The sequence below is a fragment of the Clarias gariepinus genome, chromosome 1 (assembly GCF_024256425.1).
Source record: "Clarias gariepinus isolate MV-2021 ecotype Netherlands chromosome 1, CGAR_prim_01v2, whole genome shotgun sequence".
NCBI lineage: Eukaryota > Metazoa > Chordata > Actinopteri > Siluriformes > Clariidae > Clarias > Clarias gariepinus.
The window spans coordinates 27,605,423-27,630,518 of NC_071100.1; the positions used below are offsets into that span (position 1 = coordinate 27,605,423).

The window sequence follows — 25,096 nt, forward strand, 5'->3', positions numbered from 1 at the left end:
AAAAGTCAGGATAAGTGATTAACATGACAATGATGACATCATGTCCCCAATTTAACACTTTTAAAAGGCACCACAGACTTGACAGATAAGACATGTTTTAAAATGTGGTAAATAAATTAATCCGTGGTCTGTGGAAACTCTTCCTTATCTAAGATCTAACATCTTAAGTCTTTTAGTATTCAGTCTGAGAAGCTGCCTTCAAGCAAATAATTCACAAAAATGCATGTGGATTGGCTATGTCATAATAGTGGAGCTGCTACAGAAGCTAAACAGGTTAATAATAGAGAAAAATGAAGACACTGAACTATGGTTGGTTTGGGGGCTTCTATGCACAACATGAAGTCCATTCAAATCTGTTTTGCCATTGGAATGCTGCTTATGTACCCAACATCAGTGCCTGACCACACTAATACTCTTGTGGCTAAATGGGCTAAACCCCACAACCATGTTCCAAAATCTAGTGGAAAGCCTTTCCAGAAATGTGGAATTTATTATAACAGGACTCAATATGGAAAAGGACAAAGTGAACAAAAATAGGATAGATTTAAAAAGCTCAAATTGGTGTGACTGTTTGGTTTTCACAAACCTTTGGCCACATTGGGTATCAAACCAAGTAAAGATCAAATCCAAGCGTTGGCCTACTCGTGTAATTACATGACATATATGTCACCCTTATGAATCTATAATCAGAGCTAGAATGAAATCAGACCAACCAGTGTAATTTTATTATCATTATTGGTGTAATTGATCTTGTTTAAAAATAAAGTCAAAAATAATTGGTAGCAGTTAAAAAAAATCAAAAATCTGAAGTGGATTAAAAAAAAAATTAACATTGTACTGATTACTGATTATCTTTAAAAGTAGTGACAGACCTGCTAGCCCATATTAATCTAGCCACCTTGTGTTATTTTCTGGTGGTCTTTTTCTTGTCACTGTGGCCTATGGCCTGTTTATTAGGGATCTACATTCATACTGACCCAGATTTATACTGGAGCCCATGAGCAAAGGCCGGCCCATCTGTTCTATTCCCACAGAAAAGCTAATGCAGCTATATATATATATATATATATATATATATATATATATATATATATAAATGCTGGCTATGATAGAACTGCACCAAAACACCCTAGTGCACCACAGCCATCAGGCAATGATCTCAAGCCCCAAACTCCAATCTTTAGACCCCAATCCTATCAAACACCCAACAGACAAACGAGTCTAATACAAGGAGGTAAAAAACAAAAAAAAAACAGCATCCAAATAATATGCTACCAAAATCCTGGTGCCAGACATCACAACCCACCCCCAGATGGCATGCAGAACAATCCACTGAGGGGCCAGAGCTGCTCCAGTGGCACAGGGAGAACCCAAAACCTAGGAGCTTTTAATGTTAAAAGATTTAATGTTATGGCTGATCGGTGTAAATCAAGATTTCTGGGAATCTGCTATATACCCATGCCAGTTGTTAAAGGGCACTATAAAATTAAATTAAACTAATTAAGTTCAGTAAGAAAGTGACAGATGAGCTGGTCGTTAGTGCACTCATGTTCAGGCGTAGCTTTATTGTGTTGTCAATAAGTACCCAGGGACTTCCTGTCCTGTCTTAATTACCCTTTCAGAAAATCCATCCTTTCTGCCAACCCATATTATATAAAAGCACTGTGGTATACAGGTGAGCGTGTGGTCCTTCTGCATAAATGCAGAGCCTAGTCTCAATGGTTTTGGGGATGAAGGTTGACTGTATTGTTACCTAATAGTGAAGTATGGGTGGCTCACTGGATTTTGAAGTCAGCATTTGTCATATGGAACTGTGTCAGAGTTACCTTTGGGACAAACTGTTCTATTGCTTTAAAGCTTAAATTACTAGAGAGGCTTTAACTGTGTGTGTGTGTGTGTGTGTGTGTGTGTGTGTGTGTGTGTGTGTGTGTGTGTGTGTGTGTGTGTGTGTGTGTAATTATGAGAAGTTAGGATAAAATCTGGATTAATAGTACATTATGCAGGGACGTGAGAAGTATTCCGACTGATAGCTCAGAAAAAAAAACATTATACAAGTATGATTTCTAAACTTTAATAAAAATAAACAAATGATATGAATTAAACTTTTATCTGATCAAAAAGATGGATGAGCCAGTAATTCATAATAAGGAATAACTCCTACACAAAGAGAGAAAGAGAGAGAGAGAGAGAGTTTAGCAGACTAAGTAACAGACATCTTCTCCAGCAGGGAGTTCGCTGTTTGGTTTGTGTGTGTCAGCAAAACTGATTCTGACAAATGCGTCCTGGGACATCCCCTCGCATTGCAATTTTGGCGCTCAGGAAATGTTCTGTCCCTCTTCATTACACTCCTTTTACCACAAGCAATATGCACATATGCAGTCTCTTATCCACACATACAAAATGCACTGATGCACTAGAACTTTAGCAGACAGGGATGAAGAAACGCACCGAACTGATGCTGTAGGTTTCTGTACGAGGGCTGAACTCAGGATGGATATTGGATCAGATTTTAAAATGCTTTGATATTTTCTAGGCTGTGGATATGTGTGAAGTGGACTGCCACAAAACGGAAATGAAACTTCAACACAAAATCACAGTTATCTCACCTGCAGCACTTTTCTTATAGAAGTTTATACCTATATACTGCAGCTATACTTATTATCTATAAGTAATAACGTATTATCTACAGCAATGATAAAGTTTGTATATATAGTTTTAGATATCACTGATGATCTGAGGTGTGTGTTTGTGTATGCGTGCGTACTGTACTGTATGTTACACCCAGATGGCCAACCTTGCTCTCCATGTGAGTTTTTGTACACTCCACAGGAGACTGCAACACTGTTATTTAGTAATATGCCATTTTTATACTTCCTATCAAGAAACATGCACATGACAAACAACAAGTTCTACAAATGTAAGGGTAAGTAGGCATTCACAGAAAGACCAGTCTCTCTCCACTGTTCTCGTTTAACACTGTTTGTTTCTAACAGTATGCTGTCAAATCTGTTTGCTGTGTGAAAGCAAGACTTAGCTCCCTATTGAGGCAATCCGTACGGACTTCCTTTTCATCTCTTTCCTCGCTTTCTCGCTTTCACTCCCTGTATTTCTCGCATCGTTCTGTTCTTTAAAGACATACTGTGTATTGTGAGAGTGTAAAAAAAACAATAAAACACCTTACAGAATTGAGAGAAATTAAAGAAACAAAAGGAAAGGTTAAACATTTAAATTAAAGTTGTGTGCAATTACTTAAGTGATTGGTAGTTTTCATCATTAAATATGTAATCCTTATACTGGTTAATAACTAGAAATACCCTCAGTCAAACGCTGTTAGGAATTTATTTATTCATTTATTTAACAGCAGGGGATCACCCAAATGCCTAAGAAACAGATAGGTATTTAAACATCCTAGTGCTGTTATGCTCCATATCACCGCTTATGGAATGCCTCTCATCCAATCAGATTACTCAGCCTGAACTAAATGTTGTATAAAGAATGTAGAAAATAATAAATAAGTTTTGAAAGTGAAACTAATATTAATAATAGGTGAGTAAAACTGTAATTGCTGTACTGACGTATATAGTTTACTTCACTTATACTCAGTGTGTATGTGTATGTTTCAGGTTGTGGACCTGTACTGGGGTGTGGACCCAGAGGAGTGGGACAGTCCAGAACTACAGAGACTGCGGATGAAGCTTTTAGAAGAATGCCTGAAGACATCTGCAGGTCCATGCTTTGTTGTGGGTATATATGACCTTCTATCAAGTCAAATTCCAAGCTATTATTCTGTAATGCTTACTAGTCATCCTAACAAAAATACACTATAACCCTTAATTATACATATTAATCATAAATACACTATATATTTAATAAACTAGGATGAGACCTTTATTTAAAATTCCACAGTCTATAGTACACTTTTCTGCAGTACATAAAGCTAAGCTGAAACAAAACAGAAAAAAACTTACATAGATACATAAGGAAGGAAATGTTCTTTAATTCTGAACATGAAATTAGTAGGTAATATATTAATTATATACTGTAGAATTTGTGACATGAATTTTTTTGATGTATGACACACATACACGTACCTAAAAACGTTTAGACACTGAAGGAGTTTCTAATATCGGAAAAGACAGATCCGATTGCTCATCTGAAGATGGAATGTAATAGTCAGGAGAATGCCACTTTTAATGTGTTAATCTATATAGCATGTGATGTTTCTCAGCTCATAATTATACTGCATTATTTAAGCGTTTTACACATCACTGCCCTCTTGTACACTGTGAAAAATGGCATGTATTATGGTAGATAATAATCTTTATAAGAAAATAACAGGATAGGAGGACAAACAGGATAAACAGGATAACAGTGTTAAATGTCCAGAGAGGCAAAGTATTAAATGACTAGCATGGCGGTGTGGGCAAACTGGTGAGGCAGAGAGACAGACTGTTGGAAACCTGGTGATGTAGAGTGTTGGGAGACTTACACTGCAGAGTATTACAAAAAAATCAGTTAAGCACAGCATTGGAAGACCAGCCAGGCATGGTGTTAGTAGACTAGATGGGCCAAGAGTTGGGGAATCTGTTAGGCAGAGTGTGGGAAGACCGGTGAGGCAGATAAATGGAAGGCCATTGAGTCAGATTGTTGGAAAACATTGGGACGAAGTGTTAGAAGTCCAGCAAGACAGGCTATTGGAAGGCTGGGAATGTACTGTATAGTGTTGGAAGAACAACAAGACAGAGCTGTTTTACACTAGACATGGTTCCCCAAATAGGACTGCTCCTCTTCTTCACTCTTCCACTGACCAGCTTTCACATTGGTACAGTAATATTGTTACATTCATAGGTAAACTTGCACATCTGCCGAATATAGCTGTAGAGCACCTAATTGGCTTGCACTGTTCCAAAAAAAAAAAAAGAGAAAGCGATTACAATGAAGTAGACTTTGGCACTAATGCACTTTGCTTAATATTACTGAAATTTTAGAGACCACACTCTTGCCTGCTCTCTTTCTTTATCAGCTATGGGCATAAAGTTTTGTGGAATTGGCACATGCTGAACACATACAGAGATTTCAGGGGTAACAGGAAGCATTGATAATATTACAGTCTAAATAATGGCCCACTTCTGGCCTTGAATGCAGATTTGCATTTAAGGCCATCTTTTCAAATAGACTCAAGCACTGTACACTGATTCATTCCTGTGTGTAATGCAGAGTGTTCTTATAACTTAAACAACCCGAACTTTGTGGCCAAGTTTACTTTAATCCGTGCCCAAGGTCCTAGGGGGAAAGCACCCTTAGAAGAATAGTAAGGCAGAGTGTTGAAAAACCGGTGATGTGAAGTGTTGAAGACTTGCAGGGCAGAGTGCTGGAAGTCTGGTGGGGCAGAAGATAAGAAGACTCTCAGGGCAGAGTGCTGGAACATGGGCATGGAAGATTGTCAAGGCAGAGTGCTGGAAGACTATCAAGGCAGAGTGCTGGAAGACTGGCAAGGCAGAATGTAAGAAGACTGGCAAGGCAAAGTGCTGAAACCCTGGCAACACATCATGTTGGAAAAATGGCGAGAAAGAGCGTTGCAAGACCAGCCATGCAGACTGTTGTAAAGTCTGTTCGACAGTGTTGTAAAACCAAGCAAAGGCAGCTTGCTAGAACACAAGAGAGGCAGAGAAAGACCAGCAAGAAAGAGTGTTGCAAGACAGGCAAAAAATTGCTTATGATTAGGGTTAAAAGTATATAAATCAAAAGAGACCATTGTCTACTTTGTTAAGTCTTTATCACTCATCAAAATGTAATTATTGCTAAATTATCTCCTTATTTTTGACCAGTAACATTATGCCATGTTTTACTTCCCCTTTCTCCCATAACATATTCCAAATGTAAAAAAAGAAAAATGTTGCAAAATGTCATGCATGTCTTTATAACATGTGTTACATCTCAATAACATCTCTGAACACAGATGCTTAGTAACCTATTTTAACCTAACCAGTTACGCATTAAAGCTGGGCAATTAATAGTATGCTAATCAAAATCTGTCTCCAAAATTGAAACATGCTTTAAGTAGTCATGCTGCCTTGTAATAAACAATTTCTACTTAAGAACAAAGCTGTTTATCGACAGCAGGAGTGCTTTGAAATCTCAGGTGTTCCTAACGAACATCTGGATGAATCCCAGTTGCCACACATCCTTAATGAACTTTAGACAAGTGCAATGACAAGCATTAATCACTGTTGTTTTTAAGAACTGAAATCAAAAATGTGGCTGAAGACAAAGCCCAGGTTTTTGTAGTGATCACTCTGTGTGGGTGCATGTAGTGCTGATCGCTGTCAGGTCGAGTGCAGACGAGAGATCAGTGCACAGGTGTGGGTGAGATTGATGTTAAATGATTAAAATGTTAATGAGTGATGTGGTTGAGAGGTAGGCAGATAATTGGAGTCAGAGAATGACATGCAGTGTGAGTGGAGAGAAAGAGAGCAGGGAATACCTCAGCCTCATTCCCGCTGTATTCCTTCACATTGTGCACATCCAATCTCCCACACACTGTCTATGTTTGTTGACTGTCTGTGTCTCGGGCACACACTTACAGGACACACAGAATCCTCTGTCTCTCTTTCAACACTTCAGCAGCTAACCCTCATTTTGCTGCCCTTCCCTTCATAACTCTGTCTGGTGCTCGAACAACCCTTTTCTAATTTAATCTGGGTTTCTCATTTTCTCTCGCCCTTCCCCTTATCTTATTGGTGTTTTCAGTCATCTGTCTTTCTCCCGCTCTCACACCTCATTTAATAGATCTTGTCACTCGCTCTATCTCTCTTCCTGTCACTCTCTCCCACTTCACTCCTCCTGTTCTCACACATCTATATCCTTCCTGTCCTCCAGCAAATCTCAAGTTCCTCTTGCCCTCTTTCAAACTTCCTCTCAATGAAATATGTAATATCTTTCTCTTCTCTGGTTACCACCATGGCTGAATTGAATTAGGTACAAGACTGCAATCTTTCGAACACGAGGGCAAACCTTCTGCGAAACTGTCTATAGGTGTTGGACATGTGCAGAATATTAATCATCCTTCTTTTTTGGTAAACAGCTAAAATAGTCAAACGTGGTCATGTTTATTTTTCCTCAACTGCTTTTTAAAGGTCCTTTCTGAGTCATTCTGTTTGAGCTCAAAGTCTGGAGACGCCCTGGCAAGCCTGCCTTAGCCAAGAATCTGCTTGATTATTCCCTAAGAGAATGAGGTCAGAGCTCGAAGCTGTTAGCTTTGCCTTTGCCATTCCTTCACAGAGACAGAGCACAGACGTACGGAATCTCCAAAACGTGAATCCCAAAGGAAGTGATGCAAAACAGGTAAAAGGTTAAAGGAAAACCCATTCAGTCCCTCCTGCTTTGGTTACACGAACAGCAAGTTCTGACCTATTTGCAAACTATGTAAAACACTGACCGATCCTTGGGGTGTTTTCTTAGCATGCCACAAAATAAGGCAAGGAGACATTTTCCTTAAAGCTCTCGGTGCATGGTTTTTAAATACTTGATATTTGGGTGTCTGGAAACAGTGACATTCGATGTTGTTGTGATGCGCTGTAGCTGGGATATGTGTATGTACTCATGACTGTTTATTGTAAACTGGGAACCCTGCGTTTGATCAGAGAAAGAGAAAAGGCAAGAGTAGGGGGTTGCGGTTGACAGTTCTGGGTTGCATGTGTCAGTTTGAGTCTCCAGAGAGGGACTCTTTGCAGATTGGGGCTGTTTAACATGACTGTGACAGCCTGCAAGTAAGAGGAAAAGAGAGAGAGAGAGGGAGAGAGAGAGGGGACATTCAAATATAAAGTCTGTGAAAGCCTAGTATAGGATCTATTTCCAGTAATGTTGAGCAGTTTTGGGTGTAAAAGCCCCACATGAACCACTAGTCTATCCTATGGGTCCAGTTTTTCTTTTATTTTAAGCTAACCCCATAAACTTTTTTATCTTTAAAAAGCATCCAAAATACAGCAAACGTCTTGAGCCACCTATCATTTCTTTATATTTTGCTTTCAAAAAGACAGACTTTCTTGTATTTTTAATGTAGACCTCATTTTCAGTCCAGTCACTGTACCTTACCAGTTTTAGAGGATTGCTTTTGACAGTGACATATGAATCATTTAACCATTAAAAAAAGCATCCAACCTAAGGCATAACCCATGTGAGAAACAGGTGCCGATGATGCTAGATGATCAGGCCGGTGATTAGTGTAATGTTAGTGCAGAATCCTGATTGGTTGGAACAGATGAGAAGGGAAATGAGGTTGCTGCTGCAGTTTATAAACAACTCATTTTTTTATCTTTATCTTTAGGCACTGGGCAGTCCAGTGAAACATTTAGCTACCTTTTAATTTAATCTACATAGTTTAATTTAATATAATATGAAGAAATGAGGCGTGGCTCAAGACTTTTGCACAGTACTTGTTAACAACTATGTTAACACTCGCCATTCCATTTCCAGCTGAATGAGGCTAAATGAGCTGTTAGATCAGAAAACTTTCACAGAAAGACATGATGAGTTCACAAACTCATCAGGACCTCCCAATAATGTCTAGATGTTCAAAATCAGTTCAAAAGATGTTTCTTTATATAATGTATGTCTATTTATAGATGAACACCTTATTGGACAGTTTAGACAGACTTTTTTTTTGCCCTGCGTAATTGTCAGTGGTTAACAGTATTTTAGTTTAGATATAAAATAATAGACCGATAATACACCAACATTTATTTTAAGCATTGCTGAGAAGCATAACATTAGCATTGTCCAGGGTTAAGGTGAATTTCGAATAAGGCAACAACAACATATTAGCTCCTTTTTATAAGGAAATAACGATACATCCTCAACTGTATATCAATTTCAATTCAATTCAACTTTTATTGTCATTGTTATAAATAATTATTACATTATCATCTATTGAACTAGAAAAGTTTTATATTAGCTTAACAATAGTTAAATAATTAGAATTAACTTATATTAACAAACATTAGTGAAAATAAACAGATCTTTGGTAAGTAAAAAAACATGTGAAGAATCTTTTTTCCTCGAATGTAGCTTTCATTTTCCTTTCTGGTAGCCTGATTTGAATTCTCCCACTTTGCGCATGCGTCGCCTTATTCAAACAAAGACAGACAGGGTCGGACCATTCAAGTTTAAGCAGAAGGGGAGTTTTTATTATTATTTTTTTTATTCTTGCGCTTTGTCCCTTTGATCCTAGGGTTTGCCACATTGGATCATTAAATCTGCAAGATCTGACAGGTTTATGCCTGTGCGTTCCCTGTCACAACCCTGCCACTGGGACCAGCACTACATGCAGTGGCTGGGTTATACAGACCGTAGGGTCAAGTGCCTTGACCAGGGACCCAACAGTAGTGACCCAGCGCTGACTGGGCTCGAACTACAGAACCTCTAATCAGCAACCCAGAGGCTCAACCACCTGAGCCACCAATGCCCCATACGTAGAAGGGGAGTAAAATTTGCTTATTTCTACAGGAAAAAAGAAATTGAAAATATTAGCTATTTGTAACCTCAAGATATAAATGTATTTCAGACTAATATAAAAACATAATCTAGATGTCTTTGAAAGATCCTGACCCATTTAGTGAAAAGATGTCTTGCTACAGTACAGACATCTTCTGTTCCACATATAGCTGGTCACGAGATATCCAGTGTTAAGATCATTTAAATGTCTTTAAAATGTAAAGTGCGTACCGAGGACTTCCCCACACTTACATATGAAGACATGAATTTGAGATCACATTAAAAACATCTAAAACTCAAGCCAAAACTCGTCGATTGTGGAACCAACCCAATCTGGCCGATTTTTAGCCGTCTAATGTTTACTGGGTTCATTATTAATATGACTTTATATGAGTCAATCTGAGCAACTGTTTTAGGTAAATAAATAAAACATGACCAAATGCTCTTAAATTCCCACTACACCTCTGACAACTCTTTGAAAAAAAAAACGGCGACTCAGGTTTCTTTCAGTTAAGAAACAGAAACATCAAAGCTCTTGTTAGAAGAGAAGTGCAGCTGACACACAGTCACAGAGCCTCAGGCACATGGAGGTAGTGGAATAGACAGAAAATGAGAGAATAGACTGTGGAAAGCACAAAGAAAAAACGTACAGTTCAGACACGCTCCTCAAAACACTTCAAAGGACAGCTACGGCATACAGTTCTGTATTGCTACACAAGAAATGAGAGAAATGCTTCTCAGGACATAATGTAGTTTACCACAATACACTCTTCAGAGAATACAGTGAAATTGACAGAAATTTAGAATAAGTGAACTTGTGTCAGCCAAAATCACCTTGTAGTGTGTGAAACCTCCTAGCACGGTTAAAACAAGACAAGGCAACCAATTATTCTGAAGCAGGGGCTCCTTTGAGGTTCCCTGAAATCACAGTATTTCAGGTGAAGACAATATTGTTTTCATACTTTCTTCTCGCAGATCCATCACTAGGATGAGACAGCACACACACATACATATGACATTAGGTAATTAAATAACAACGATAACAACAATAGTTCTTGCAAGAACAGTATTGTCAAGTGCATTTGCAAAACCCGTAAAGCACAATGATGAAACTGGCTCTCATGAAGACCATCCCAGAAAAGCAAGACCAAAATATATCTCTGCCTCAGAGGAGAAATTCATTTAGAGTTCCAGCCTCAGAAATCACCAATTTGGTTCGAATCCCGGGTGATGCTGTTACCTCTCACAGCCAGAGGCACAGAGAGAGCTGATTGGCCGAGCTCTCTCAGGGGTGAGGGATGAGAGGTACTTTGCGCTCCCACATTAATCACGGCTCTACAGCTTGCGCACGCGGAAGGAGCAGCTAGCGCTTTACTCCGAATGTGTTACTCTGCCCCTAATGGTGCGTGAGCAAGCAGTTCGAAAAGATGCGGTCAGCTGACTGAGTGGTAGTAGCAGCCTTAATGTGGGAGCCCCCTAGCGACGGGGAGGAATTGGCTACGACTAATATTGGGGAGAAAATTGGAAAAACCCAAAAAAATAATTTAAGAAGAAATCACCAATTAACAGGACCTCAGATTAGAGCCATTATGAAGACTTTACAGAACATAAGTATCATCTCAATATCAATTGTTCAAAGAAAATTACGGCACATGGTAGAAAGAAGTAAAAATCAGGAAAGGCCACGGAACTAGAAGGTGTATCCAAACTACAGTATTAACTGCTAGTACATAAGCTTTCCAAATAAACCACACATGACAGGACATCGGTCACTAGTGAGAACTCCCACGATTCTCTGATATACCTCGGTCCAATTTAATCAGACTTTTTACCAGTGACCAGGTTGATATTTGGCTGTATCGGTCCTATCAGCGTCTCCCATTAATCTGTCGCTAAATAGAACAGGATGAATTTTAATTGGTCTTTTGAGCCCTGAGCACTTGGAAGGAAGCCAAAGTCCAAGAAAGCTGTTTAAATTTTATGAGTTTTTAATTAAACAGCAAACTTTAACCAATAATGATAATAATCAAGTTTTGGGTTAATACTTTGTCCCAATACCTATTTATAGACAATACATATGCATTAAGGATGAACATCTGATAAGTACACTGTTTAAAAAATTATTCAGTTAAATCTCTTTCAAATAAACAACAGTGAAATAAGACACTTCCTTAACTACAGTAGACACTCAGAGTTGTATTTGGTTAATATAATGCTTCCTAGAAAGTACTTAAATACATTAGCATTAACTCTAGTTCTTATTTTAAAACGTGATGCGGCCTACAGCATGGGTAGCAAAGAAACGAATCAACTTCAACCCTGTAGGAATCTCCGCGAATACCTATTCTAGAAACATAATCACTTAAGGCTTATTCAGCAACTCAGCTAAGGGTTTGAATGCCTCAGAAATATTTAACTGTATTTGTGAATATTTAACACATATAGCTGACAACATATACCGTTTGTGAATGTCATTTTGCACAAATGTAGTATTTAATGTAAATGTTAACAGAAGGTCAACAGAGTCATCATTGAGATTCCATATTTAATTTGATTACCAGTTAGAATAAGGTTTTTTTCCTGATTCGGGTTTGGAAGGTAAACAGCTCCTGAGAGACAAGCATAGTGCCAGTGGAGCACAGAGCCAAGGGAACAACACTACCCATTATCCACATTACATCATTTCACTATGTTTAGCACCACTACTTACATTCTGTCTTTTCAGTGGCTGGCTGTCTAGTTTATGTTGCACTTGGTTGTGTATGTTTGATTGCACATTTTGATTAATTAATATTATGCGCATGTACATCCTACTTACATGGATGCAGCTGCTTTTATTAACATCCAGGAAGCTCCATGGAGGAGTACAGTACAGTGTGGGACAAAATAGGGCCAAGGTGACCCAGAGTGAGCCATTCTTCCTTTTCTCCCTCCCCCACTGAAGATATCATTCCACCCTTCCTGCCCCACTGAGCACTGAGGACATCACTCTATTCCAGATTCTACTTGATTCTGAGGACATTGCACAGCCTTGTTGCTCCACTGAGGATGTCATTATGGCTCATGATCTTACCTTGAGCATCAGTTCACCTCCCTGCTTTATCTAACCCCTCACTATGCCACCTGGCTCCTTCTCCACTAAAAACATTGCTCCATCTCCTTGCTTGGCTGAGGAGGTCACTCTGCTTCCTTGGTTCACTTAGGACATCCCTCTGCCTCATTGGTCTTTAAAGGTTACATCGCTCCCTTACTTGCCTAAATGGTATACAGTACTTCCTTCCTTTTACTTCAAGGATGATGTCACTTCCCCCTCTGGCCAAGCATAGGACATCTCAACCCTATATACTTCGGAGATGACCCCTACCCTATTGCTTCGTATCCTGGACAGTTATGTGAGATATACTGGACAGCAAGGTTTTTTGGGAGATCTACTGTACCCTTGGCCATCAGGTGATGCAACATTACCACCTGACAGTAAGCCAATCTCCTCTGCGTGTCTACGGTGTGGCACAAGAGAATAAAGTGATGGCAGCCGCTGAGGCAGCAGGGGTGTAACAGACCATGAAAGAATGAAAGAAGTGAATATATAAGATAGAAATGTTTAAAGTAATAAAAAGCAAAGCAATCAGCAGGCAATCCAAGAATTAAGGTGGATAAATAAAATAAATAAATAAATAACAAGAAAGCATATCATGAAAGAAGTAAACATAAGGAAAAATGGAAAATGCATTTCAGGGAAGCTGAGTCTGAGTTTGCTTTAAATAGAAAAACAGTTATGAATTGGTACTCTGCTTTTATGAAGTTAAGACTGTAAAGTCCACAGAAAATTAGAAAAATTATACATTTTTTAAAATTTCCTGTATTTAAGTGGATTTTATTTATAGTGAAGTTTTAATCATTTATAACTTGAATTTTAACTTATACAATACACTAGGTGGGCCATGTGCTGATAGAATAAGCACATACAGTAAACTCACTCACTCATCTTCTATACCACTTTATCCTCATACAGTAAGCATTTCATAAAAACAAAACAAGAAGAGAATCAAACACTGAAGACAGGACTACCAAAATAGAATAAATTGGGTCTGGTGTGTTTTAGTGTATGATCACTAAGGGGCTATGAACATTCCATCTGCCTAAATCTCTGTGTTCGGGTCAGTTGTTTAAAGTGCCTCTTGTATGCAAATGCAAATATTATTTATCTGAACGACTAATGAGCTGCGACCCATCCATCTGCTTATTCTGATTCACAGTCATAATTTACATGTTGACACTAACCCCTGTTAGCTACACTTCAGTTTGAGGTTCCCATATGTGTAAGTGTGGCAAGCACTGTCAATTGCTTTAAGTGGAGTTTCAGAGATATTACTTCAGTGATAATATCTCTAATATCTCTGTGCATTCGATCTTTATTAGAACTTTAAACCAACGTGAAACACAATTAAACTAAATGTAATTTGAATGGTTGAGCTCCAGTTTGTTGCAACACCATACACTAAATGTCACTCCCCCCTCTACAATCAAAGGCTCTGTACAAATAAAATTGAATTGGATTTAATCAGATTGAATGAAAGAAGACTTGGAGACCAAACAAATTAGCTTAAACTAAAAAGCAAAAAATAAGCACATAGAAGTCAGCGCCATCTGTAAAGTAAAGCAGCTGCCATGAATCCTTCAAACATTTACACACACACATGTGACCACAGACAATGCTGATTACTGAGGGATCTTGTCAAAAGGCAGGTGGCACTACAGTGTGCATGCACTCACAGTGAGGGGGAGGCAAGGCAGGAAAGAGAGTGTGTGTGTGTGTGAGGCAGAGAGAAAGAGAGAGAGAGCTGATTCTGCTTCCCTCTTAGACACTGTTTAATGTTCCACATTTCCTGATAAATATGTGTCTGTTTTTGTCTGTGTGTGGTACTGTATACGAGAGGTGTCCAGTGGGAAAAAATAATCTTTTTTATAATATATTTTATTCTGTAGTATTTACTATAGTAACTGACTAAACACTGTAGCAAACTGTAGTATTTACTATAGTAACTGACTAAACGCTATAGCAAACTGTAGTATTTACTATAGTAACTGACTAAACGCTGTAGCAAACTGTAGTATTTACTTTAGTAACTGACGAAACGCTGTAGTGAACTGTAGTATTTAGTATAGTAACTGACTAAACGCTGTAGCAAACTGTAGTATTTACTATAGTAACTGACTAAACGCTGTAGCAAACTGTAGTATTTACTATAGTAACTGACTAAACGCTGTAGCAAACTGTAGTATTTACTATAGTAACTGACTAAACGCTGTAGCAAACTGTAGTATTTACTATAGTAACTGACTAAACGCTGTAGCAAACTGTAGTATTTACTATAGTAACTGACTAAACTCTGTAGCAAACTGTAGTATTTACTATAGTAACTGACTAAATGCTGTAGTAAACTGTAGCATTTACTATAGTAACTGACAAAACACTGTAGTATTTATTATGGTAACTGACTAAAAGCTGTAGTAAACTGTAGTATTTATTATAGTAACTGACGAAACACTGTAGTAAACTGTAGTATTTAGTATAGTAACTGACTAAACGCTGTAGCAAACTGTAGTATTTACTATAGTAACTTACTAAATGCTGTAGCAAACTGAAGTATTTACTATAGTAACTGACTAAACGCTGTAGCAAACTGTAGTATTTACTATAGTAACTGACTAAACGCTGTAGCAAACTGTAGTATTTACTATAGTAACTGACGAAACACTGTAGTAAACTGTAGTATTTAGTATAGTAACTGACTAAACGCTGTAGCAAACTGTAGTAATTACTATAGTAACTGACTAAATGCTGTAGTAAACTGTAGTATTTACCATAGTAACTGACTAAACGCTGTAGCAAACTGTAGTATTTACTATAGTAACTGACTAAACGCTGTAGCAAACTGTAGTATTTACTATAGTAACTGACTAAACGCTGTAGCAAACTGTAGTATTTAGTAAAGTAACTGACTAAACGCTGTAGCAAACTGAAATATTTACTATAGTAACTGACTAAACGCTGTAGCAAACTGTAGTAACTGACGAAACGCTGTAGTAAACTGTAGTATTTACTATAGTAAATGACTAAACACTGTAGTAAACTGAAGTATTTACTATAGTAACTGACTAAACGCTGTAGTAAACTGTAGCCTTTACTATAGTAACTGACAAAACACTGTAGTATTTATTATGGTAACTGACTAAATGCTGTAGTAAACTGTAGTATTTACTATAGTAACTGACGAAACACTGTAGTAAACTGTAGTATTTACTATAGTAACTGACTAAACGCTGTAGCAAACTGTAGTATTTACTATAGTAACTGACTAAATGCTGTAGTAAACTGTAGTATTTACTATAGTAACTGACTAAACGCTGTAGCAAACTGTAGTATTTACTATAGTAACTGACTAAACGCTGTAGCAAACTGTAGTATTTACTATAGTAACTGACTAAACACTGTGGTAAACTTTAGTATTTACTATAGTAACTGACTAAACACTGTAGTAAACTGTAGTATTTAGTAAAGTAACTGACTAAACGCTGTAGCAAACTGTAGTATTTACTATAGTAACTGACTAAACGCTGTAGCAAACTGTAGTAACTGACGAAACGCTGTAGTAAACTGTAGTATTTACTATAGTAAATGACTAAATGCTGTAGTAAACTGTAGTATTTACTATAGTAACTGACTAAACGCTGTAGTAAACTGTAGTATTTACTATAGTAGCAAAACAAACAAAACATGAGACTAGAATTTTAGGTATACTGTATACAAACATCAAGATAAGGATGTGATGTAGATTTTAAAATGCATAAAAGGTGAAACTTTTTTCCACAGTTTTATTACTGTTTTCTTATAAGTTTTTCCTCTTACTGTTCTTGTCTGTTTCATTGTGTTTGTTTTCTCCAATTAAAAGGAAAATTCTAATTCAAATTGTAGTTTTTATGAAGGATGTTTTTAGTTCTGGAGTTGATTGTAGAGACTCATCAGTTCGTGAGATTTGCTCCGTTCCCAAGTTCCTAAGTCGTGGTGCTTAATTCATGACAGACTTATTACATGGAATCCCCTCCTTTTAATTGTGTCTTTCATCTGTGTTAGTAGGAAATGTGACATTCATGTTCCTGTTCCTGTTGCTAAATATAGATAAAGCTGAATGGGGTATTATGTAGATCATAATTATATTCAAATTAATGTTTAATATTTGGGCATCAATGCCATAAGGCTGTGGTAAAATGAAGCGCCAGTGGCATTGATTGTCATGTGTCTTTTTTGAAGTGCTCCGTTTTGGTCATAGCCAGTGTTTACTAGTGTAGTCTTTCTCTCTGTCTTTCTCTTCTTCCAGGGTTTGGTTGGGGAAAAGTATGGCAGCATTCGTGTTCCAGGGGAGGTTGAATCTGCTGAGTTTGAAATGATTCTAGATGCAGCGGTGGAAGCGGGTCTGGATACACGGATCTTGGAGGAGTGGTACTGCCGGGATGAAAACTCAGTACCACCGGCATATTACCTCAAACCCAAAAATGAGGTGCTGAAAAACTATCAGAATTCGGTAAGCAGGATAGAAAACGTAGAGATTTAAGACATGCTTGCAGTGGAATGGTCAACAATCTGCTTTGCGACAATGACCATTGTTGAAAGCGCTATACAAATAACATTTTATTTAATTGAATTAAATGTAAGAAAACTCAGGGACAAAACAAATTAGCCAAAACTAAAAAGCAAAATATAAGCACATGACAGCAAGTCAGCGCCATCCGTAAAGGAGCTGCCATGAATCCTTTAAACATTTACACACACATGTGACCACAGACAATGCTGATTACTGAGGGATCCTGTCAAAAGGCAGGTGGCACTACAGTGTGCATACACGCACAGTGAGGGGGAGGCAAGGCAGGAGAGAGTACGTGTGAGTTTAATATTTGCTATTTAAAAAAATGTTATAATGTAAAATAATTGGAGATCAATATTATACTTAAGCATGGACTTCTCTTCTGTATTGTAGTCCAATCCTGACATTAAACAGGAAACATTCTGGTTCTTCATGAACCATATCTACACACATCATGGTCTTGATGGCAAATGCAGCCTATTTAAGTTAAAATCAGCGGCCTCTTACAGTTCACGTGGGACACCTAGATTACTGTTCTGGCCCATGTACCTCTAGCCACCATATTGTCATGGAATGGCAGCACGCAGCTAAATACATTTTAAGTGCTCCAATTTAAAACACAACATGCTCAGCGTATTGTATTTAACCTGCTGTAAATCAGTTGTAACCTGAATGAAGTGTAATTAGGGTATTGCAATATTGGGCAATAAACAAGCGGTGTGTGGTGTCAAGCTGTGTGGAGATGCTTATTGTATTTGTTTTATATTTTAAGCCTTTACTTTGAAAAAAAACTTACAATCAAATTACCTTTATGTATGGTATGGTTTAAACTTCTAATTATCATTATACAGTATGTTTTCCCACCATTGTTGCCGCCTTAAATCACCTAATCTAAGACAAGAACTACAGTACTCACTTTCCTGGTTTGTTATAGCCTGCAAAGAAAGTCTTTTCTTTTGATTTTCCTTTTGAGCTCTCCGGTCTGCCTGATTAAATCCATGCACTGCATCTTACATGACATTAGATATTACATGATTGCAATTTGCCTGATGGTGGGTAAACTGCCACCACAGTATACTGTATATCCTGTAGTCTGTTTACATTTCAAAATCATAATTCCTTTCCTTCATTCTTCAAGGAACCACCATTTTGCATTATTACCTTTTACTTTTAATACGTCATGTTGATTTAACTCAAAGAGAAACTTTGAGTTATGTATTTGGTGTTCTCTCGGGAGCCCATATAGACAAATGTGAACCAAGGCTCTGTGACGTATCCTTTAAATGTCACAATGTGCTAGACCAGTGGCTGAGGACCTTTCAGAAATTGGCTGACCCGAGAGAGCAAGCTGCTTGCCTACAGGAGCATTTATTAGGCTCATAAATTCAGTTTGTCTTTCATTAAACCTTAGTAAGAGCACAGGATCCAGAGCTTGCTTGCTTTTTTTCGCGTTCAGATTTTTCTCTGTCTCTTTTACTATCTTTCTCTTAAATATATATTCACCTACACTTTTACACATGACATTCGTTTCATATTCAAATTCTTAGTTACAAACACACACACAGACAGGTAGGCCCATGTCACAACACGTGTAAAAAACAGGTCTCAACACACCCGTTGTGTGTGTTAAGAGAGGGCCTGCTGAGGCTCTGCTGTTCTAAAATGAGAAAAACAGCAGGGTTTGAATTTATACCTGTATTCCCGAAAAAAAAACTCATGTGGCCCAATGTATCCTGTCCTGCCCTCCTTTTCCATCACTCTTTTTTCCCCATCTCTCACTTTCCATGCTTTCCAAAACAGACAAAACACATCAAATATATGATTGCTGAATTAACAACAGAGAGCATGACAAATGCAAAAAAAAAAAAAAAAGTCTGGCAGGCTAACAACAGTAATACCTGACTGAGGCATTATACAGAGTATGGATTAAGCTTTATTCCTAACCACAGAAAGGAACCTGGAGTCTCTGATTAAACATTCAAAGACCAACATAGTTTAGAGATAAATCTTGGTCTGAGAAGCTTAATTATTTTCTTTGAATGCTGGCAGATCACTGACCGTGACTCCTTCTTTTCTCCCACAGATGGAGTCGAGCAGTGTTGCAAAGGCCAAGAATGCTAAGGCTTGGAGAGCGGTCTCTGAAGAGATCAAGACAATCTTCAGAACTGCAGTCTTGCAGCTACAAGAGAAAGGAACCATGAAAAGTCCACAGGCAAAAAAATTTCTTTGTTCTGGTATGTGGCACATGAATTCTAATTTTATGGACATATCCTGAAGTTTACATACACTCACCACAAACACGAATGTCATAACAATCTTGTACTTGCAGTAACATTTTTTAATTTGTATTTTTCTGGGGCACAAAATCAATGTTTACTAGAACTTTCATTTGGGGTTTGCTGAAAGCAACACAGGGCCATTCTTAAACAATAGGTTGACGAAAGACACTGAAGGCCCTGGAGTTCCAACTGCTTTCATTCATTGCAGGCCTGTACCTTAGTGGTTCATTTGTTGTTCTTGACCATAAGAATCAATTTCTTCCCAGCTGATGGTGACAGTTTGGGTCTTCTTTCAGATATTGGCAAAGGTGCTACACCTGCCACTAACTTGTTCTAACATACAATTGTTGGAACCGATTTTTGAAATCTGCACCTGTTTGGGAATGTCTCAAAAAAGACATTTCTGTACATCTACCATCCTCTTTCACAGATAAGCATTGAGCTCAGTGGACTTTCCCATTCTACTCTATGTTGGTTAATCCAATGAGTGCTGTCAAACAAATAAATTTTATGTTGGCACAGATAAGCTACCGTCTGTAGCCAATCTTTGATCATTAACGGCTGGTTGAGAGACCCTGGCCTTAGCAAATGAAAAGAAATTCTGGGACTTTCAGCACCACAGAATTAAACTAGGACTTAAGGAATTTAAGGTTAATTTCAGTAAACCCAAACTAAAGTGAATTAATGGTACTTGCTGGTTATTATATGATAAATGCATGCAATACGTTTTTACTTACTACTGGGGAAATCTGGTAGGCCAGTAAAAATTCTTATTCAACATTTTACTCCTCATACTTCTTATAATTCACAGGAAGTAAAACATATGGCACTGGGGACTAAAACCTCCAGAATGGTGCCTTTCCAGCGATATTCATCCTCTCAGACCCTTGTTAACAAAGCAGGCTTTAAGCTTGTGATACTAAGCTAAAAGGTTTGGAAAGCTATCAGTGGAGCTCCCTCTGTGGAGGACTTTGATAAGATGCTGCAATGATGGATTAAGAGATCGTATCAAATATGTTTTGCCTTGAAGGCAGCTTAAGGAAGCACGACTAATCACATGCTAAAGACTGCCAAAATCTTAGGCACCTCATGGCATCAAGACATCAATATGGGTGTGGAGTATTATAGTGCATAGTGATTAAAACATCAAACATTTCAAAAGCCTGAATTAAAAGTAATATTTATTCTCTATTTTTATAGCACTTGAGGATGAATTGGACTTTGCATTAGGAAAACAGACCCCAGCCTTCCTGAAGAAATGTGTGTGTTACATTCGCAAAATCTCCAACTTCGACCGCTTTGCCAAGATCCCAGACATGGCCCGCTACATGGACACTGTTATGAGTGGGGATCGCGTCATGAGGAACCAGGAGGCCTATGAGCGTCTTCTGAAAGTCCGAGATGAGTTCATCCCCACAATAGTTGCAGCATCCAACCTCCGTGTCTATTCCTCTGTCACCCATTGCGACATGAAAATGGGCTACTCCCAAGAGGTAGAGAGCCACTATGTGGAAGGTTTGTGTAAACAGTTCTATGAAGACATGGTGGACATTATTCAAGCTACTGTCCAACAAAACTTTGACACAGAAACAGATCCACTGTACGATGAGATCATACAACATCTTTCACTGTGCAAGACATTTTCCTCCTTTTATGTGTATAAAAGTGAGGTCCTGGATATGGTGCAAGAATACCTGTATCCATCGAAAGGAGGGAGAATATTGCCCCTAGTCATTTATGGAGGGCCGTGTACAGGAAAGACACTGTTGCTTGCTGAGGTGGCTAAACAGGTGAGAGAATTGCCTTTGAATATTTCTATATATATATGAATTATGTAGAAAGATCATAAATTAAATGCCCTTCTTTTGTGATCCATTTGAAAACATGTAATTGTGTTATATTGTACATTGTCTTCAGCTATGCACTGCTTCAGTTTTGCTTCAGTGGGTCTAATAATCGATGCTACACAATACAAATTGGATTAGGATGCAATGATCATAATACATTATCACACAAGTCCATTACCATTCTTTTTCACTTCAGACAATTGCAATCATCCTCCATGGAGACTATTGTTGCAGTAACAAGTGCCTTTACTCCAAAAACAAAGGGGACCATTTATTATAAATTGTTCCCTAAAAAAAGAAATTGCATATCCAAGACATCATTAAATTTTACGCTTCTCAAGATATCACCAGATATTTAGGTATAATGTATTAATTCTAACTATAATTCTGATACCAAGAACGCTCATACCACACGTACATGCTCCAAACCATGATCTTATAGTGGATGGATACAGGTATTCAACTCACATATAACTGTTTCATACATAGATTTTCTAAAAACAGAGTACAAGTGAGTCATTGCTACAGTATGTGATATTGATAACTGCATTGAAACTAAATGCAAACCAAAAAAAATGCTTTCATTTAGCACTTCAGTCAACAAATGTCCAGTTGTGGCCAGTCTAAGCACGACAAGAACCACAAAAGTAACACTATGCATTTATTTGCCTCTTGCTCCCTAGGAAAATCTCCTTTCTGTCTTTCTCTCTCTCTCTCTCTCTCTCGCTCGCTCGCTCTCCTCTCAGCTCAGATTGTGAGCATTTCTTGTGTGAGACTATTTAAACAAAATGACAATGAGTTTGTTATTGGTAAATTATTCATATTTTAAAGTATACTCAGTGTCCCAGTTGTCTTTCTGTATTTATTTCTTGTAACATCTGGCAAATAGCCATAATATTAAATTATAAATTTCAAGATATCAGAAAGTGGTCTTGGCAAAGAAAAGTTTTTCTTTTTTTTATTTAATAATCTAATAAGATAATTTGTCTTATTTTACACATATATATAGTAAGGTTTCTAAATGGTCAACCCCTGCAGACAGGAAGAAAGGTCACCACAAGTGATGCAATTTCAGTCATGGTTCATTGGCCAAGTACATTTGTGTTGTTGGAATTTGATTGTTGAGTTATCCAGGGAAGAAACTTGGCATCTAGACATTACAATAAATCACAAAGACATGGGCACAAACAACATTGTCACTTTAAGTAAAATTAAACTGGGCAAGCCTAGTTTTCCGAGACCACCGGTGGCTTCATAGCATTAGTCATAAAAGTGCTTACTCTCAGTAACTGATGTGAAAAACAGCGAATTATAAAGAAAAAGTGGTATTTGCTTGGTGGGTTTCCTCAGGATACTCCGGTTTCCTCCCACAGTCCAAATATATGCAGGCTAGGCTAATTAGCATTCCCAAATTGCCCGTTGTGTGTGAGTGTGTGTGTATGTGTGTGTGCCCTGCGATGGATTGGGGCCCTGTCCAGGGTGTACCCAGCCTTCTGGGATAGGCCCAATGGTCCCCACGACCCTGAATACAGGATAAAGTGCTATTGAAGATGAGAGAGTGAGTGAGAAGAGTGAGGCTAAGAATGAACCAAAATCTCAGACTTTAAAACACTGTACACTTTAAGTCTCGCCTAGTACTGATTGTCACTACTTCGATGTCATTTCACTCAATATACTGTGTAAGGACAGTCCACACACACTCACTGAAGTATACTCCCTGCTAATCAAGTTGCTACTAAGCCTGTAGTGCCTTATTGTGTTTTGATTTGCAGCTTGTTCCTTGCTGTTTTTGCATCAGTGCAGCCCAGAATGCCTGTCTGCAAATCATGATTATTTGCTTTGATTGTTATTAAATAGAGTTTACTTGCAGTTCCATCCACCCTGCTTCCTGAGAATGGCTAGCTAGCAAAGTGCTAAACATGCATGCATGTATTTACTGTATATAAATAACATTATGATTGAGATGAATGTGGCTGATTAATACTTATAGTAATATTACTAATACTAAAGAAAGTTTTAAACATGCTAGAAGAAGGTAGTACCAGGAAAGATTATGTTTTAACTAGGGTTGGGATTCGTTTTTTTTTTTTCGATACCGGTGCCAAATCAATACTTTTAAAATGGTAACGGTGCCACCAAAACGGTGCCTGAACCGATACTTTACAAAAGCCACAAAATGATGGTGGATTACTCAAGAATACATTTTTTATTGAACAAAAAATTTAATGCTTAAAATTGAACAATATATTAAAAGTTTAAAGTATATATTAATTAATAAGTACTGTTGTAGTATTACTAGTACTAGCTGGAAAGCCATAATTATAAACAGAATCCATGTTACATTCGTATTTTACAAATCGTTTGACCATTTGTTAGCATGAATGCAAGATTTGCATTTTGCGATTAACATTACATTAGCTCACGACTAACCTGTGGAAAAGGCTGCTGTCGTCATCATAACGGTTGGTATGACTGGGGCTGGGCTCACCCACACCGATAGTGCCAGCTGTTGTCCGCAAGCTGCCAAACACGGTGCATCCCCCTGCTTTTAAGTTTATTACATGTGCAAATTAGATTTGACGTGTTTCCCCTTTTACACGCAACTGAATCAGTGGCCGGAATCGGAATCCTTTCTTGTGAAATATAGCCACACTTTCGACCGTTTGGTTTTAGGCATTTTAACGAAAGTTGTTTCATTTAGCAAGCTAAGATAGCGGTAGACCGCCTGTCAGAGCAAGTGTAACGATATTTGCTGCATTCATGCACATTTCTGATGGTCTCTCATTTCCTGATGATTTGTGCTTTTAATTTTTTAATCTAATATAATAAACTTTTAATCTACAAAAATAAAATGGACAGTAACATTACTGCAACAATGTTTTGGATTTGTATTCTCAAAGCTTTCCGAAGTTCTCAAGATTTTTAGAATTAAAGGAAATAATTTATTTTTCTGATCATTTCTGACACCCCATGAATTCAGTATTTAATTTTTACTAGCGATCATGTGTGTTGATGAATCTGATGCTTATTACAACTGTGTCATTCAATCGACAGTTCGTGCATTTAAGTGGCACTGAAATGAGGCACCGAAATTCGCGTTCTGTTTCGGTCCGGTACAAACTGGTTATATAGGTACCAGTGCCGTATTGGAACGGCACTAGGGTGGAATTAACCCTAGTGTTAATGCTCTCTTCCAAACTGTGGAGGGAAATAGGTTATATGGGGAACGGCTTATGTGGTAGACTTAACTTTCTCAGCTGTTGCAGGAAATACATCCTCTGCTGGGAATATTTTTGACAATTTTAGTTAATGTTGGCTGTTCATTTCAGGCCCTAAGAGTGCACTCAAAAATAATCTGATGTGTTGATGAACTTATTAAGACTACTGCTTGTGTATTCAAAAACACCCCAGTTGTTGTAGGCCATACAGGCATGTACTGTACCAGTATTATGTCTTTACCTATTCTGGAACAGATCACACAGTGATCTGATCTGAGTACACCAAACCAGCACAGGAAACAAAGTTAAGTTCCCTACTATATTTAGGAGTAAAGGGTGTGCGGGTGCAGTGTTTTTATTTGTTGTTTTTTTAAATGTTCAAATCCACATAATAATGCCAGCAGAGTCTGGGTGTTTTTTGCTCCACAATTATCATGGTTATCTCATCAGCCAGGTGGCATAGGGCCTCACATGGCCTGAGGTGATATACACACTCCAACAAATATAATAGAGTGAAATCCTGCAGAGAATAAAATGCTTTGCAGTTAATGAAGAATGGTCCCAGGTATTGGCAACAATACTTCGCCAACACTGTGACACTGGTACCAAGCTTCATT

At 37.9% G+C, this 25,096-nt stretch overlaps 1 protein-coding gene across 1 annotated transcript in view; it reads left to right on the top strand.

Moving 5' to 3' along the window:
* The window catches only part of LOC128544404 (NACHT and WD repeat domain-containing protein 2), a 54,676-nt gene that overhangs the window by 23,253 nt on the left and 6,327 nt on the right, over window positions 1-25,096 (top strand). Inside the window, exons 4-7 of the mRNA XM_053514504.1 lie at window positions 3,624-3,740; window positions 16,872-17,075; window positions 19,219-19,369; window positions 20,615-21,204. Of these exons, the coding sequence (XP_053370479.1) occupies window positions 3,624-3,740; window positions 16,872-17,075; window positions 19,219-19,369; window positions 20,615-21,204 (1,062 nt within the window). The remainder of the gene's footprint in view (window positions 1-3,623; window positions 3,741-16,871; window positions 17,076-19,218; window positions 19,370-20,614; window positions 21,205-25,096) is intronic.